Below are 15,037 nucleotides of genomic sequence, written 5' to 3' on the forward strand. Positions count from 1 at the left end.
GAGGGAAAGACTACTGTACAGATGTTGCCTGGAAATGGAGGAGCCATGGCAATGGAGGAAAAGAGAGCTCTATGGGTCTCCCAAGCCACATCTGATGTGAAACCCTTGTCTCTTAGATGTGGCTGCTAAGTCTTTCTTGGGAAATTTTATGGAATTCCCAAATACTTCCTCAGAAACAAACATACGCATAAACAAGAAAGGATTAAAATAGGATCTGCATGAGAACCAAAGAGTTCTTCTCAAAGTTTTCTCAAACATACTACACAGTGACAGCCTGTCTTCTTCCCCATGGTACCCTTCCTTCTGCCTTTAGCCTTAGATTTGATCTTTATACCCAGTTCCACTGTATCTATAACAACTGAAAGTCCTCAAGATTTCCTCTACCTTTGTCTAGCTGACACGGCATTCTAGAAGCTACAGCTGATGGTGCCAAGTCAGGTCCCTGTTAGATTGACACTTCTTTAGCCATTGAAGTTATGCAGTATTTTAGGAGCATATGTCCTTTTTATGGAGTCCATCTTTGGAGTATTGAGTCTGGGCACATGAACCTGAAACTCAAGAGTAGTCAGAGAGTGGTCATCTGTCATGGAGGCTGATTTATATATGGATGTAGGTTTTTTTTATTAAAGCAGACTTTTTTCTCATAAGACCTGCAGAAACACATGAAGTACAAAAGGAATTCTGGGTCTGTTCATTGTGCCGAGCTAGCAGTATGTGTGCTGTGGGTGTGGCTGGTGGAAGTCTTTCATATAGTTTGTTCCTATGTACACACTATTTCAGGAGGTAACAGGTATTACATCATGAGAGGGGATAAATTCACATTTTGAAAAGGGATATTCAGTGATGTCACTACTTAAACAAGGGGAAGAAAATTTTCTTGAGTGGTGGTAGAGAAAATATTTGAGAACAAAAATGTTACTAAAACCTACTCTCAGCAGCTACTATCCCAAGGCCGTGCCTAAGGAATGAGGAACTGCTCTCCTGAGTTTTAGACAGGAGGTCTCCCCTGGTCCAGGCCCACAATGCTTAGTAGGAAGAGGTGTGTATAGTGAGGAGTTTCCCAATTAACTGGATGGAGAGACAAAGAGAAGTCAGCTATACATTAACCCCCAGGCCAACGCATCTTTGCTTAGATCTAAAATGACTTTCCTTGGAGAGTTGGGAGGAAAATACCAGTAGATGTACTTCATCTGACATCTGGTAATAGAGTGCTCTGTCAGATACAATTAATTCAAATCCTGCTTGCATCTGTATCCATCTATTAAGTCAAACAGAAGAAATGGCTGTTTACAGATTAAAAGGACAAAGCACCAGTGCTTTGTACAATTCAATCTAATAGTTATTTCTAGGTACTCAAGTTATAAGTTTAAAATAACAGTAATAATTATTTCATATATGAATTGAAGTCCAAGTTGTCTATTTTTACTTCAGAGTTGAGGTTCCCTCACAGAGCTTCCCTTTACGCTGATGGCAAATCTGAATCTTGAGCTACTGGCTTCAGAATATGCAGACCCAGCCTGTCACAGCATCCAGAGAATGACTTCACTGTCCTCTGAAGGCACAGTTGGCCAACCTTGCTTCCACCTCTTCTGGCTCCCCATTGCTCATGAGACTCAAGTAGCAAGCTTAGAGCCAATGAGTTGACCATTTGCCTCTTCTCAACTATCACTACATCCCAAGTGTCCCCCTCAAGCTCAACCGCTGTGTTTTCATTTGTCCCCCCCTAGGGCCATTGGCTGCAGTTTCTCAGCTAACCTCATCCTGCTCTTTCCTGGCAGTTTCACAGCCTCTGTAGATTTTTGCATACCTTCTTGTTATCCCTGGCATGGGTGACTTCTGCCATTCAGCGGGTCTATGGAAGCAATCAGTGTTGGACTTCTCAGGGACTGTTGTATTTGTCGTTCAAGGTAGCTGGCCCTGTATTAGAGTTTGGAATCCTCCTCCTCCTATTGGCAGTTGTATTCCTCCTAGTCATCCAAGCCATGGCTGTTTGTTTAGCCAGGACTTAATGCTCTTCTCTGCCTTATTATTTGTTCTCCCTCCCTTCTCATGAGCTGTTTCCACCACTGTCCTCTTGGCCATATGGATTTGCCAGAGAATGTTGGCAATTGTTTTATCATCTATGGCTTCTGCCCAAGGATGGTGTCATTGAACGCAGTGACATCTTTTTAATGACTAGTATATTGGAGTCTGAAACATCTGCAAGATAATGAGGCCTATAGGGGCTGAGGGGCACGCTTGTGGTTCTCTGATGAGAAAACGAGAAATGGAATTAGGTAACATGGAGCTCCTTCGGCATTTTATCCAGAGCCAGAGGACTAATAGAGCTATGAATTCCAGGGAAGTAAGGCTGTATCTGCTAGACCAAGCTGCAACTTGAGCAGAATTTCTTTTGCTTGAATTGGAACAATGACGACCAACTTCTCATCTCACTCTCACTTGCCTTGATAAACTTCGTTTTCAATCAAGCTGTGTTTATTAAGTCTCAATTATTATAACACAATCCAGAGTTCCCTATCCTATAATTATGGAGACTATAATTATGAAAAAGTTCCGTACTTTGGCCAAAGTTGCCTTAGTTAAAAGCCAGAGTATCTTTTTAGAGTCTAAGCTCTTAACTAAAGAATTCATCTGTTCCTTGTGTGACTTTCATTGTACCAAAGCCACAGTATTCAGTCAAATATACAGGAACTTAATGCTTTAGTTAGCCTGTTTAGTATTGTTACAAATTTTATTATTCATGAGACATTGAACTGATATCATAGCTTATCCAAAGAAATGTAGTGGGGACCACTAGGTGGTGAACAATTTAAATCAATTCCAAACACATTTCCATTGATTCCTTCTATTTCCATACTGGTGAAGAAGGCTTATTGATAGCAGCTTCTTTATTGTGTAGATATAATTGTTATACCCTGTGAAGCCAAAATTTGCATGATGGGTTTTTGTTTAATCAATTTGTAGGCTTCTATCTGTGGTCCTTTAGATCATGACAACAGAAAATATCTTAAGCAACTGGAGGTTGGAGCTGATTCCACAAAGTAATGAAAGAGAGGGAAGGGTGAAAGGTTTGACCTTGCCTCCAGAGAACAGGGATAGATTAAGGACTTTGAGACATGGTAATTAGATCTGGACTGGATGTCCATTGTACACACTTTCATCAGACACAGAGCTTCCGTGTTAAGTACCCAGAGCATCCCTTTGCTTCCACATTGCTAAGTCTTTGCACATACTGTTGACCCTGCCACAAAAGCTACCACTTGTCCTTAGTAGAAGATTGCTAGAGTGTTGTTTAATAGATGAGGTTATAGATGACGTTTTGTAGAATCTTCCTTTAGTTTTCTAGGTATATTAAATACTTCTTGCTCTATGCTTCATAGCACTTATTACATATCTCCAGTATATCATACATTCCACCAATTAATTCATTTTATAGTGCAATTATTTTTTTATACTGTTTTCACTTTTTAACTGAAGAAGACACTACTTAAGGCCAACAACCTTGTGCCTTTTTTGCCTTTACATCTCCTAAGTTCTTTCTTTGTCTGACTACTCCTTTCTATTTTCAAAATTCCTGTTCCCTTAGAAAAGATTTAGCTGTGGACTTTCTTCTGTTGAGAGGGGACCATTGGCCACATCAACCTGTTGCATGTGCTCTCTTCATGGTAGTCTTAGTACATAGTATAGGAAGAAGTTAAGTGGGTGAAGAGAAAGAGAAAATAAACAGACAATAATGATGAAGAGGATCGGGATAATGTGAGAACTGCACACGGTGATACCCAAATCAGACATTTTAATAATTGTTATTGCAATTTATTTGGGGGACTTCAAAAGAAGTATTTTTTAAATGCAGTTGGAAGGGTATTCCTTCACAATCTGGTTACGATTCCAGAGCAGTTGATCTGGAGGCATCATTAGTTTGTGAAGGAGCTCTTTGGCTAGCTCTGCCTCCTTCCTCTTCTCCTCCAGCACATTTTTTGGCTCAGCCAAGACAAAAGAGAAGCATCTTGGAAACCAGAGAGGAAGTTACAGCCAAAAGACCAAACAAAGGGGGTTTAGATATGGCCTCTGTTGTCACTGGACTAACGAGGAAAAGTCAGCAAGAGGGAACAACTGCCAGCTTGACTGTTTCTGATTGGAAACTCCAGAGACGACGCTAGGTCTCTGCTGTGCCCATAGCCCACAGAGGCCCGCCATGTGGAACATGTTAACCAGACACTGCGGCTTCTCGCATCTGTGAAACAATGATCCATTTTGTAAATATTGGAGATAAAATTTTATAAAATGACACAATGGTTAGCCCAATATACCTTGTGTAGACATCTAGTAGATGAAGATCTTAATAGGTCGTTGACAAACATTCTTGTAGAAGGCGAAGGGTAGAAATGCCTGGACTCTGCTAGAACACTCAGGCTCAGTGAAAGGTCAGAAGTCCTAAATCTAGGACAAAAGAAGCAGGGGGAAACCTGAAACCGAGATGAGACCTAGATCAATAAAAGCACAATCCCAATCAGACAGAATAAAAAGCCCTAATCTCCGGCACTAGAGGACTCTTTCTGTCTTCAGAGATTTTATTTTTATGCCAAGTTGATTTTTAAAAAAATATTAAGCTTAGAAAAGAGAGCTGATACTAGCTGAAATTTGTGGAATAGTTCTACTACTTAGTTAACTCAACATGTATCAGTTGAGAAAATGGAAATTGTTAAAGTTATGAAACAGTGACACCTGTTCGTTAATTCAGTAATATAAATTGAGACATGCTGTGTGTGCAACAAGTATTTTCCTAGGCACTTGGGCAAAGGCAGACATTGGCTCTAAATTCCTTGAAATATATACAAGTTAGCTATAGAAAGAAGGGGATTATTAAATGGTGCCATGGCCCTATACTACATTATGAGATACAGTGCTAGTAATTTCTAGCACTTAGATCTAATCAGTGAAGCTGGACAGAGTTTGAGACAAAATATAAGGCATATAACAAGTAAACAGGATTAAATTTTTCTAAAAAGAGAAGCATCCAGACTCTATTAAAAGACTAAATAATATAAATGCAAGAGATTTCTATCATTCTACACAGGAGAATATATATTAAAGGTTAATTTATACTTTTCTTATATAGTAAAAATATAATTATTGAACTGTGAAAGGTATAGTCCAATAATAAGACTATAATGTGACTAGTCCAATTATGTGACTAGTAATGTGATAATTTTTTGCCACTGATCTTGGGGGTGGGATACAAATGCTATCACTACACCTTTGCCTCGAGAAAACCCTTGTTGTGTGAACTCCTGGATATGTCTATGGAAGGCATGCTGTATTTTTAGACTAAGGAAGGTGAAAGGAGGAGATGTGGAAGAAGGATGCTTAGTGGGCAACGTATGAGCGTTTCATCATTTCACTGCAGGATGAAAATAATTACATCAGAGATTTCAGCCAAATGTCAGAAGTAGTTTAATAACAGATCTAACAAAAACTCAGAATATCTTCTCAAGAAATTCTAGCATCAACAGAGGCTAGATAATCATTGAAGAAAATGCCAGAAGAGACAGAATACCCAACATCTATAAATCTTATATTTTAAATATATTATTCCATCACTGTTTTTATTATGTTATATTTGATAGCTGATACATAGTTATTATTTTAGAGTCAACTACTTATAAAGTAATTCATACCATAACATAATATTTTGAAATAGTATTATGGAAAAGAATCCAAACCCATTTCTACTTACTCAATAAATAGAATTAACAGGAAAATAGGCATTATGCTATAGTACTATTGAAATTTCGCAGTTTGCTAGCACTTTTTTATGGAATGAGAAGGGGTTGCTCTTCGTCCTTGTGCTAGCTTTTGTCCTTATGACATACACTTGTCCCTGAAAAACATGGACTGGAAGGTGGAACAATAAACCCTTGCCATCTGCCGTGACCTCCTGTGCCATTAAAGGGAATCCTAGGTTTTTCTGGTGGGCTGCCAACATTCCAGGACAAAGCAGTCAGATCTAAGCTGGGCCTATCTGTTTCTTCTATCCGCCCAGGCTCAGCATGGTTTTATCTGACTATCCCCTTATTATTCTGAACTCCCTTTAATTGCCTGAGCTCTTTCTATCCACAAATAGTTCCACGAACTACATTCAGGACCCATGTAGGGTGATGGTAGAGATACTGTCTATTCCTGCCTCTCACAGATTAACAGCTAATAAACACCATGCACTGCTTTCTCCTGTGAACTTCTTCTTAAAATACAGAGTTTGGTTTGCCAGCGTTCGTGTATTTAAAGCCTCCAAGATCCAGGAAAGACTTTAGAAAGTGAAGTGTGTGACTAAAGCTGATTCAGAAAGCAAATTTTCCAACACAAGGAGACGATCAGTGTGTGTGTGTGTCTCATCTGAGAAGATTGCAGGGGGGGGGGTCATCACCAGTTAAAGGGAGAAGGTATTTGTTCTCCCTTAAAATAAAACCTCTCACTTTGTTCTTGGTATGTAACAGAGCTGAACAAGTGAAGTACTCAGGTAGAAGGTCAGAGAGCATACTTTTTTTCCAGGGGGAAAGACCTGTCTCCTCCTAAGAGGCATATTAGGCCCTTTGTGGTGACTTCACAATGAAGAAACATATACCATTGTGGTTCCCCATTCTTCTACCCCCACCTACCGCAGTCCCTGGGTTTCTTTCCTGACACAGGAGAAACAGTTTTGAAATAAATACTCAAAAAGCTCTACTCAAAGCTTTCAGCAGAGCTCCAAGCATTGTTCTGTTTTGAGGATGTTGTGTATCATCAACAATATTCTGGTAGTCATCTGGCAATGACTTCAGCACTTCCTACAAGGAAGTAGTTGAATGGTAAAGAAACCATGTGTGTACATTCCAATCTACAGGTTGTATAACATGAGCACAACAGAAGCTGTGAATAAATGTATCTTAAAATACTAGACATTTTCTAAAGTCTGACACTTTATGGTTTTTAATGACCACTTACTAAGCTACAAACGAAGACAAAGTATTTGGAGATATGGACTGTTCTTTTTGCCCATTGCATAGTTTTCCTTTTCCTTTGGGTAGATATTTTTTGCTACAATAAAAAACTTGAGTGTATTTGTTTACTCCCCTTTATTTCTGGTGCCCTACTTTTCTCTGTTGACTTAAGAGAACTTTGGAGTCACCTCAGCTTGACAGCTTCATTGAGCCTTCACACTCTCGGGATGTGGGGTTGGCTCTGGGACAGGATGTATCAGCCATGATGAGGTAATGGTGGTGGCATGAGAAGCAGTCAGTGTCACTCTTTGCTCAGCTGTACTCATGGTACCCTTGACCTTAAGTACACTTTATTATCATGCTCACTGAACCTCTTAGGAAGGAAAGTCAGCATTCAACTTCATCATGGTTAAGGACTTTCTTGTGAATGATCTGAATTAGTTTCCTCTCTCCTTCTCCACCAATGTAGCAGCATCCAGAACCTGTACTTTCCCAGGCTGACTTCCCTCAGTGCCTATAGTATGCCTCTCAACAGACAACACACCTGTCATCCTTTAATGTCAGTGACATTTTGGAATTAGCTACAAGTTGATTTTCTGTCTCTTTTGATTCCAGAACTGGACTTGAAGCCATCATGGAGACTTATGCATTCTGGAGACCTCCTGTGCGCACACTGACCTTTGAGGACTTCACTACCATGCAAAAGCAGCAAGGTAAAGCTTTGGGCAAGGCCTCTGCTCTGTAGACAGCAGTGGATGGGGAAGCTGAATTGAGTGTGGCACAGGGACTGTAAGCCAACACAGTGATTATACCAATTCTCTGGGAACAAAGAACTTGCGGCTCCACGAATGATAAAGGCACCACCAGTTCTGCAAATTAGCTGGACCTAGAGTCAGCGTGTCATTTACATTCAGAATTCTTTGCTAAAGCCATAGATTTCTGTGACATTTCCTTTCCTCTGCTAGTGATAACATACCACAATCAAAAGAAACTTCAGGAACACAATAGTTCATTTTGGCTTATGGTTCTAGGGGACTGGAGTCCATAAGAGCAGAGAAGTCATGGCACGTGGGAGAGATCAAGAAGTGAGAAATCATATCTCAACCACACACAGGAAGCAGAGGTGTATTGCAGACAGAGGGGCAAGGCTATAAACCCTCAAAGCTGGATTCCAGTGATGTATGCCTTCCAAGTCTTTACCTCTGGAAGGTTCCACAATCTCTCTAAGCAATACCACCAACTAGGGACCATCTGTCAACATATGTGAGCCTATGGGAAATACTTTTCATTTAAACCACCATGCATCATTGGTTCCTTCTTTCCTTTCCTCCTTCTTTCCTTCCTTCCTTCTAAATGACATCTGTAGCCCAATAGGTACAATTCCATTACAATGACTGTAATGGGACCACTGTGATTACTCTACTCTAAGCACGCACACAGGCCTTGCCGTTTAAAGAGACCATCATAATGTATTCATGTACTCTTTACGGAAATCTCATCATTTTTCTTTTTTCCTAGTCTTTTAGTGACAAAAGCTCTGATTTTCAGTGGGATGAAATGAGGTCTCACATTGAGAAGGAGGCTGTTTCAAGTCCATCAGAGCTCTACGACATGTCACCTTGATATTTATTTATTTATTTATTTATTTATTTATTTATTTATGTATGTATGTATTTTTGGCCTGTTTGAAACTATCACAGCCTTGTCACATTGTGGGTTAAGTGGACTTTGCCCACTTTGTGGTTTTTCTAATCTTTCCTCTCTTGTAGCTCAGGTTGAAAAACTTCGGTGAGGTGACAGAAGGATCACAGGATTTGAACCTACTGTCAGTCCAGTCATATTCTGAGGCCCAATCATCTAGGTTTTTGAGTGAAAGTTTCTCAGAGTGTAGACTGGCTTATATTTCCTTCTGTAGTATTCTCCTTCCCAAAGTGACTCTGGGCATGATGTTCAGATTTATGTTCCTTCTGTTCCAGTAAATACTCATCATTAGACAGAAGCCTAATTTTTAAATTTCTGTTTATTTAGGAGGCCATTCTAGGACTTTATAATATCTGACACCACTTACTATTCTCACAGGGAGTAGCTGATGCTTTGCACACTGATTTTGATTTGTGACCAACATAGCTGAAATATTTTGAGTTTTAAAGATGGATATAATTAAAACATAGACTCATATGCGCCTTGTGGTACAGCTGTTTGCAGGGCTGGGCCATGAGGATCACAAATATAAAAACTGGGTACAGAGTAAGTTCAAGCACAGCGTCTACTCTATTCGTCCCATTTTGCTTTTGTTGCCATGATACAACACCAACCAGAAGGAACTTGGGGAGGAAAGGGCTTATTTACTGGTAGGTGGCACGACCATCAGGGAGGAAAGCCAAGGCAAGGAGTAACTCAAGGCAGGAACTAGAGGCAGGAATGGAGGTAGAGACCATCAACATTGCTAACTGGCTCACACAGAGGCTCAAGTTCAGTTTTTTTTCTTATACAATTCAGGACCACCTGTCCAGGGGTGGCCATGTCAATAATTAATCAAGAAAATGCTCGACTGCAGGTCCACGGGCCAATCTGATAGAGGCAATTCCTCAGCTGAGGGTCTCTCTTCCCAGGTGACTTGAATTTGTGTCAAGTTGGCAAAAATTATCATATCTCTCGGTCTCTGTCTCTGTCTCTCTTCTCTCTCTCTCTCTCTCTCTCTCTCTCACACACACACACACACACACACAAGTAAAATGGGAGCTATGAATTTAATTAAGGTGTGGAGCATTTCTATAAGGTGCTTGAGGACTTAGCTTCAATTCCTAGTCCTGCATAGACTCCAGTTACACAATTTGAATTAGGTTCTTACCATTACTTCCTAGAGTTGGGACCCTCATGAGTTTCTCAGTCTTCTTGCCACTCAGGTTTTCTTTCTGTATGCTATGGAAAAACATACTCTATTCCAATAAATATTAAAGGAGATGGATATTTAAAATCCTAACAAACTCTCAGTACAGAGTAGATGTCACGTCTTTACAATCACTGTCTCCCTGACTGCCCACTCCTTTTGTACAAGGATGAATGTGAATGTGAACCATGGGTTTTTCTGATGACTAAGTATTTGAGACATGATTAGCAATAAGTCTTGACCAGGACTCTGTCAGAGTAAGCAAACCAGCTTTTTCTTCTCATTCTTCCATGGTCCGACCACATCATGATGGTCTGTTCAGATTTTGAATCCATCCACAGATTAAATAACTGACTTGGTCAAAACAGCATGACCTTTGGGCCAAGAAACAAACTCACAGAGACCTGAAAATGTGCTCTACTAATCTAGAGTGTTTCAGTTCAATCAACTTGACAGTTCAGTTTGCCCATCACATTTGGGGAAGGTAATTAAGGCCATATAAACAGAAAACCAAGAATCTGGGTCTGTTATAACCAAATATAATGCGATCCTGTCGTTCTCTGATGGGTGTTTTAAATAAAATTTCTGCCTTGGTTTCCCCATACATACACTGTATCTTTATGACAAAACTGAACTTTTATGATCAGTAATCCAAGTGATTTGAGAGCTGTTGTGCTGAAAGGAATGATTCCAGTTGTACCCCACTTAATATTTTGTCTTTTTCTGTGGAAACATGGACCTAGCATTTGACAAGCCTGCTTTCTGCTCATGGGCTAGCAGACATCGTTGTAGATTTCAACACCATTGGCTGTTTCAGCATTGGTCAGGCAATTAGAACAGTAGAATTATGGACAGTCCCTGTTGGTGACTGGCTCTTCATTCATTTGAGTGTAGTTAGAAGCTGGCCAGTGAGAGAGATTATATACTTGACCTGTCATATGAATAACACATTGAAGGACTGGAGAGAAGGCTCAACAGATAAGAACATATACTGCTCTTGCAGATGATCTAAGCTTGGTTCCCAGCACCATGCCATGTGGCTCACAACTGTCTATAACCCCAGCTCTGGGAGACCTGACTGATTTCAATAGCACTTGCACTCATGCAAACACATACCCTACTCCACATATACACATAAAAACAAAGTATTAAAGATATTTAGAAACTAGGTCATTGAAAGTTAATGTTTGAATTGTGAAGTCATTGCAGTGATTCAAAGATGACTAATTTACACAGATCCTGATGAGCAGGGGAATGATGCAAGTTCCCTTGCACAAAATTTTTTTATTTATTTATTTATTTATTTATTTATTTTTATTAACTTGAGTATTTCTTATATACATTTCGAGTGTTATTCCCTTTCCCGGTTTCCGGGCAAACATCCCCCTCCCCCCTCCCCTTCCTTATGGGTGTTCCCCTCCCAACCCTCCCCCCATTGCCGCCCTCCCCCCATAGACTAGTTCACTGGGGGTTCAGTCTTAGCAGGACCCAGGGCTTCCCCTTCCACTGGTGCTCTTACTAGGATATTCATTGCTACCTATGGGGTCAGAGTCCAGGGTCAGTCCATGTATAGTCTTTAGGTAGTGGCTTAGTCCCTGGAAGCTCTGGTTGCTTGGCATTGTTGTACTTTTGGGGTCTCGAGTCCCTTCAAGCTCTTCCAGTTCTTTCTCTGATTCCTTCAATAGGGGACCTATTCTCAGTTCAGTGGTTTGCTGCTGGCATTCGCCTCTATATTTGCTGTATTCTGGCTGTGTCTCTCAGGAGCGATCTACATCCGGCTCCTGTCGGTCTGCACTTCTTTGCTTCATCCATCTTGTCTAATTGGGTGGCTGTATATGTATGGGCCACATGTGGGGCAGGCTCAAATGGGTGTTCGTTCAGTCTCTGTTTTAATCTTTGCCTCTCCCTTCCCAGCCAAGGGTATTCTTTTTCCTCATTTAAAGAAGGAGTGAAGCATTCACATTTTGATCATCCGTCTTGAGTTTCGTTTGTTCTAGGGATCTAGGGTAATTCAAGCATTTGGGCTAATAGCCACTTATCAATGAGTGCATACCATGTATGTCTTTCTGTGATTGGGTTAGCTCACTCAGGATGATATTTTCCAGTTCCAACCATTTGCCTACGAATTTCATAAATTCGTTGTTTTTGATAGCTGAGTAATATTCCATTGTGTAGATGTACCACATTTTCTGTATCCATTCCTCTGTTGAAGGGCATCTGGGTTCTTTCCATTTTCTGGCTATTATAAATAAGGCTGCGATGAACATAGTGGAGCACATGTCTCTTTTATATGTTGAGGCATCTTTTGGGTATATGCCCAAGAGAGGTATAGCTGGATCCTCAGGCAGTTCAATGTCCAATTTTCTGAGGAACCTCCAGACTGATTTCCAGAATGGTTTTACCAGTCTGCAATCCCACCAACAATGGAGGAGTGTTCCTCTTTCTCCACATCCTCGCCAGCATCTGCTGTCACCTGAGTTTTTGATCTTAGCCAATCGCACTGGTGTGAGGTGAAATCTCAGGGTTGTTTTGATTTGCATTTCCCTTATGACTAAAGATGTTGAACATTTCTTTAGGTGTTTCTCAGCCATTCGGCATTCCTCAGCTGTGAATTCTTTGTTTAGCTCTGAACCCCATTTTTTAATAGGGTTATTTGTTTCCCTGCGGTCTAACTTCTTGAGTTCTTTGTATATTTTGGATATAAGGCCTCTATCTGTTGTAGGATTGGTAAAGATCTTTTCCCAATCTGTTGGTTGCCGTTTTGTCCTAACCACAGTGTCCTTTGCCTTACAGAAGCTTTGCAGTTTTATGAGATCCCATTTGTCGATTCTTGATCTTAGAGCATAAGCCATTGGTGTTTTGTTCAGGAAATTTTTTCCAGTGCCCATGTGTTCCAGATGCTTCCCTAGTTTTTCTTCTATTAGTTTGAGTGTGTCTGGTTTGATGTGGAGGTCCTTGATCCACTTGGACTTAAGCTTTGTACAGGGTGATAAGCATGGATCGATCTGCATTCTTCTACATGTTGCCCTCCAGTTGAACCAGCACCATTTGCTGAAAATGCTATCTTTTTTCCATTGGATGGTTTTGGCTCCTTTGTCAAAAATCAAGTGACCATAGGTGTGTGGGTTCATTTCTGGGTCTTCAATTCTATTCCATTGGTCTATCTGTCTGTCTCTGTACCAATACCATGCAGTTTTTATCACTATTGCTCTGTAATACTGCTTGAGTTCAGGGATAGTGATTCCCCCTGAAGTCCTTTTATTGTTGAGGATAGCTTTAGCTATCCTGGGTTTTTTGTTATTCCAGATGAATTTGCAAATTGTTCTGTCTAACTCTTTGAAGAATTGGATTGGTATTTTGATGGGGATTGCATTGAATCTGTAGATTGCTTTTGGTAAAATGGCCATTTTTACTATATTAATCCTGCCAATCCATGAGCATGGGAGATCTTTCCATCTTCTGAGGTCTTCTTCAATTTCTTTCCTCAGTGTCTTGAAGTTCTTATTGTACAGATCTTTTACTTGCTTGGTTAAAGTCACACCGAGGTACTTTATATTATTTGGGTCTATTATGAAGGGTGTCGTTTCCCTAATTTCTTTCTCGGCTTGTTTCTCTTTTGTATAGAGGAAGGCAACTGATTTATTTGAGTTAATTTTATACCCAGCCACTTTGCTGAAGTTGTTTATCAGCTTTAGTAGTTCTCTGGTGGAACTTTTGGGATCACTTAAATATACTATCATGTCATCTGCAAATAGTGATATTTTGACTTCTTCTTTTCCGATCTGTATCCCTTTGATCTCCTTTTGTTGTCTGATTGCTCTGGCTAGAACTTCAAGAACTATATTGAGTAAGTAGGGAGAGAGTGGGCAGCCTTGTCTAGTCCCTGATTTTAGTGGGATTGCTTCAAGTTTCTCTCCATTTAGTTTAATGTTAGCAACTGGTTTGCTGTATATGGCTTTTACTATGTTTAGGTATGAGCCTTGAATTCCTATTCTTTCCAGGACTTTTATCATGAAGGGGTGTTGAATTTTGTCAAATGCTTTCTCAGCATCTAATGAAATGATCATGTGGTTCTGTTCTTTCAGTTTGTTTATATAATGGATCACGTTGATGGTTTTCCGTATATTAAACCATCCCTGCATGCCTGGGATGAAGCCTACTTGATCATGATGGATGATTGTTTTGATGTGCTCTTGAATTCGGTTTGCCAGAATTTTATTGAGTATTTTTGCGTCGATATTCATAAGGGAAATTGGTCTGAAGTTCTCTTTCTTTGTTGTGTCTTTGTGTGGTTTAGGTATAAGAGTAATTGTGGCTTCGTAGAAGGAATTCGGTAGGGCTCCATCTGTTTCAATTTTGTGGAATAGTTTGGATAATATTGGTATGAGGTCTTCTATGAAGGTTTGATAGAATTCTGCACTAAACCCGTCTGGACCTGGGCTCTTTTTGGTTGGGAGACCTTTAATGACTGCTTCTATTTCCTTAGGAGTTATGGGGTTGTTTAACTGGTTTATCTGTTCCTGATTTAACTTCGATACCTGGTATCTGTCTAGGAAATTGTCCATTTCCTGAAGATTTTCAAATTTTGTTGAATATAGGTTTTTATAGTAAGATCTGATGATTTTTTGAATTTCCTCTGAATCTGTAGTTATGTCTCCCTTTTCATTTCTGATTTTGTTAATTTGGACACACTCTCTGTGTCCTCTCGTTAGTCTGGCTAAGGGTTTATCTATCTTGTTGATTTTCTCAAAGAACCAACTTTTGGTTCTGTTGATTCTTTCTATGGTCCTTTTTGTTTCTACTTGGTTGATTTCAGCTCTGAGTTTGATTATTTCCTGCCTTCTACTCCTCCTGGGTGTATTTGCTTCTTTTTGTTCTAGAGCTTTTAGGTGTGCTGTCAAGCTGCTGACATATGCTCTTTCCTGTTTCTTTCTGCAGGCACTCAGCGCTATGAGTTTTCCTCTTAGCACAGCTTTCATTGTGTCCCATAAGTTTGAGTATGTTGTATCTTCATTTTCATTAAATTCTAAAAAGTTTTTAATTTCTTTCTTTATTTCTTCCTTGACCAGGTTATCATTGAGTAGAGCATTGTTCAATTTCCACGTATATGTGGGCATTCTTCCCTTATTGTTATTGAAGACCAGTTTTAGGCCGTGGTGGTCCGATAGCA

At 40.0% G+C, this 15,037-nt stretch overlaps 1 protein-coding gene across 2 annotated transcripts in view; it reads left to right on the forward strand.

Annotated features, from left to right (window-relative positions):
* Positions 1-15,037, forward strand: part of Tbx15 (T-box transcription factor 15) — a 111,094-nt gene that overhangs the window by 81,671 nt on the left and 14,386 nt on the right. For both annotated transcript variants that reach the window (NM_001395075.1, XM_008761285.4), the window contains exon 7: positions 7,593-7,690. In NM_001395075.1, coding sequence (NP_001382004.1) covers positions 7,593-7,690 — 98 coding nt within the window. The remainder of the gene's footprint in view (positions 1-7,592; positions 7,691-15,037) is intronic.

Source organism: Rattus norvegicus, chromosome 2 (assembly GCF_036323735.1).
Source record: "Rattus norvegicus strain BN/NHsdMcwi chromosome 2, GRCr8, whole genome shotgun sequence".
NCBI lineage: Eukaryota > Metazoa > Chordata > Mammalia > Rodentia > Muridae > Rattus > Rattus norvegicus.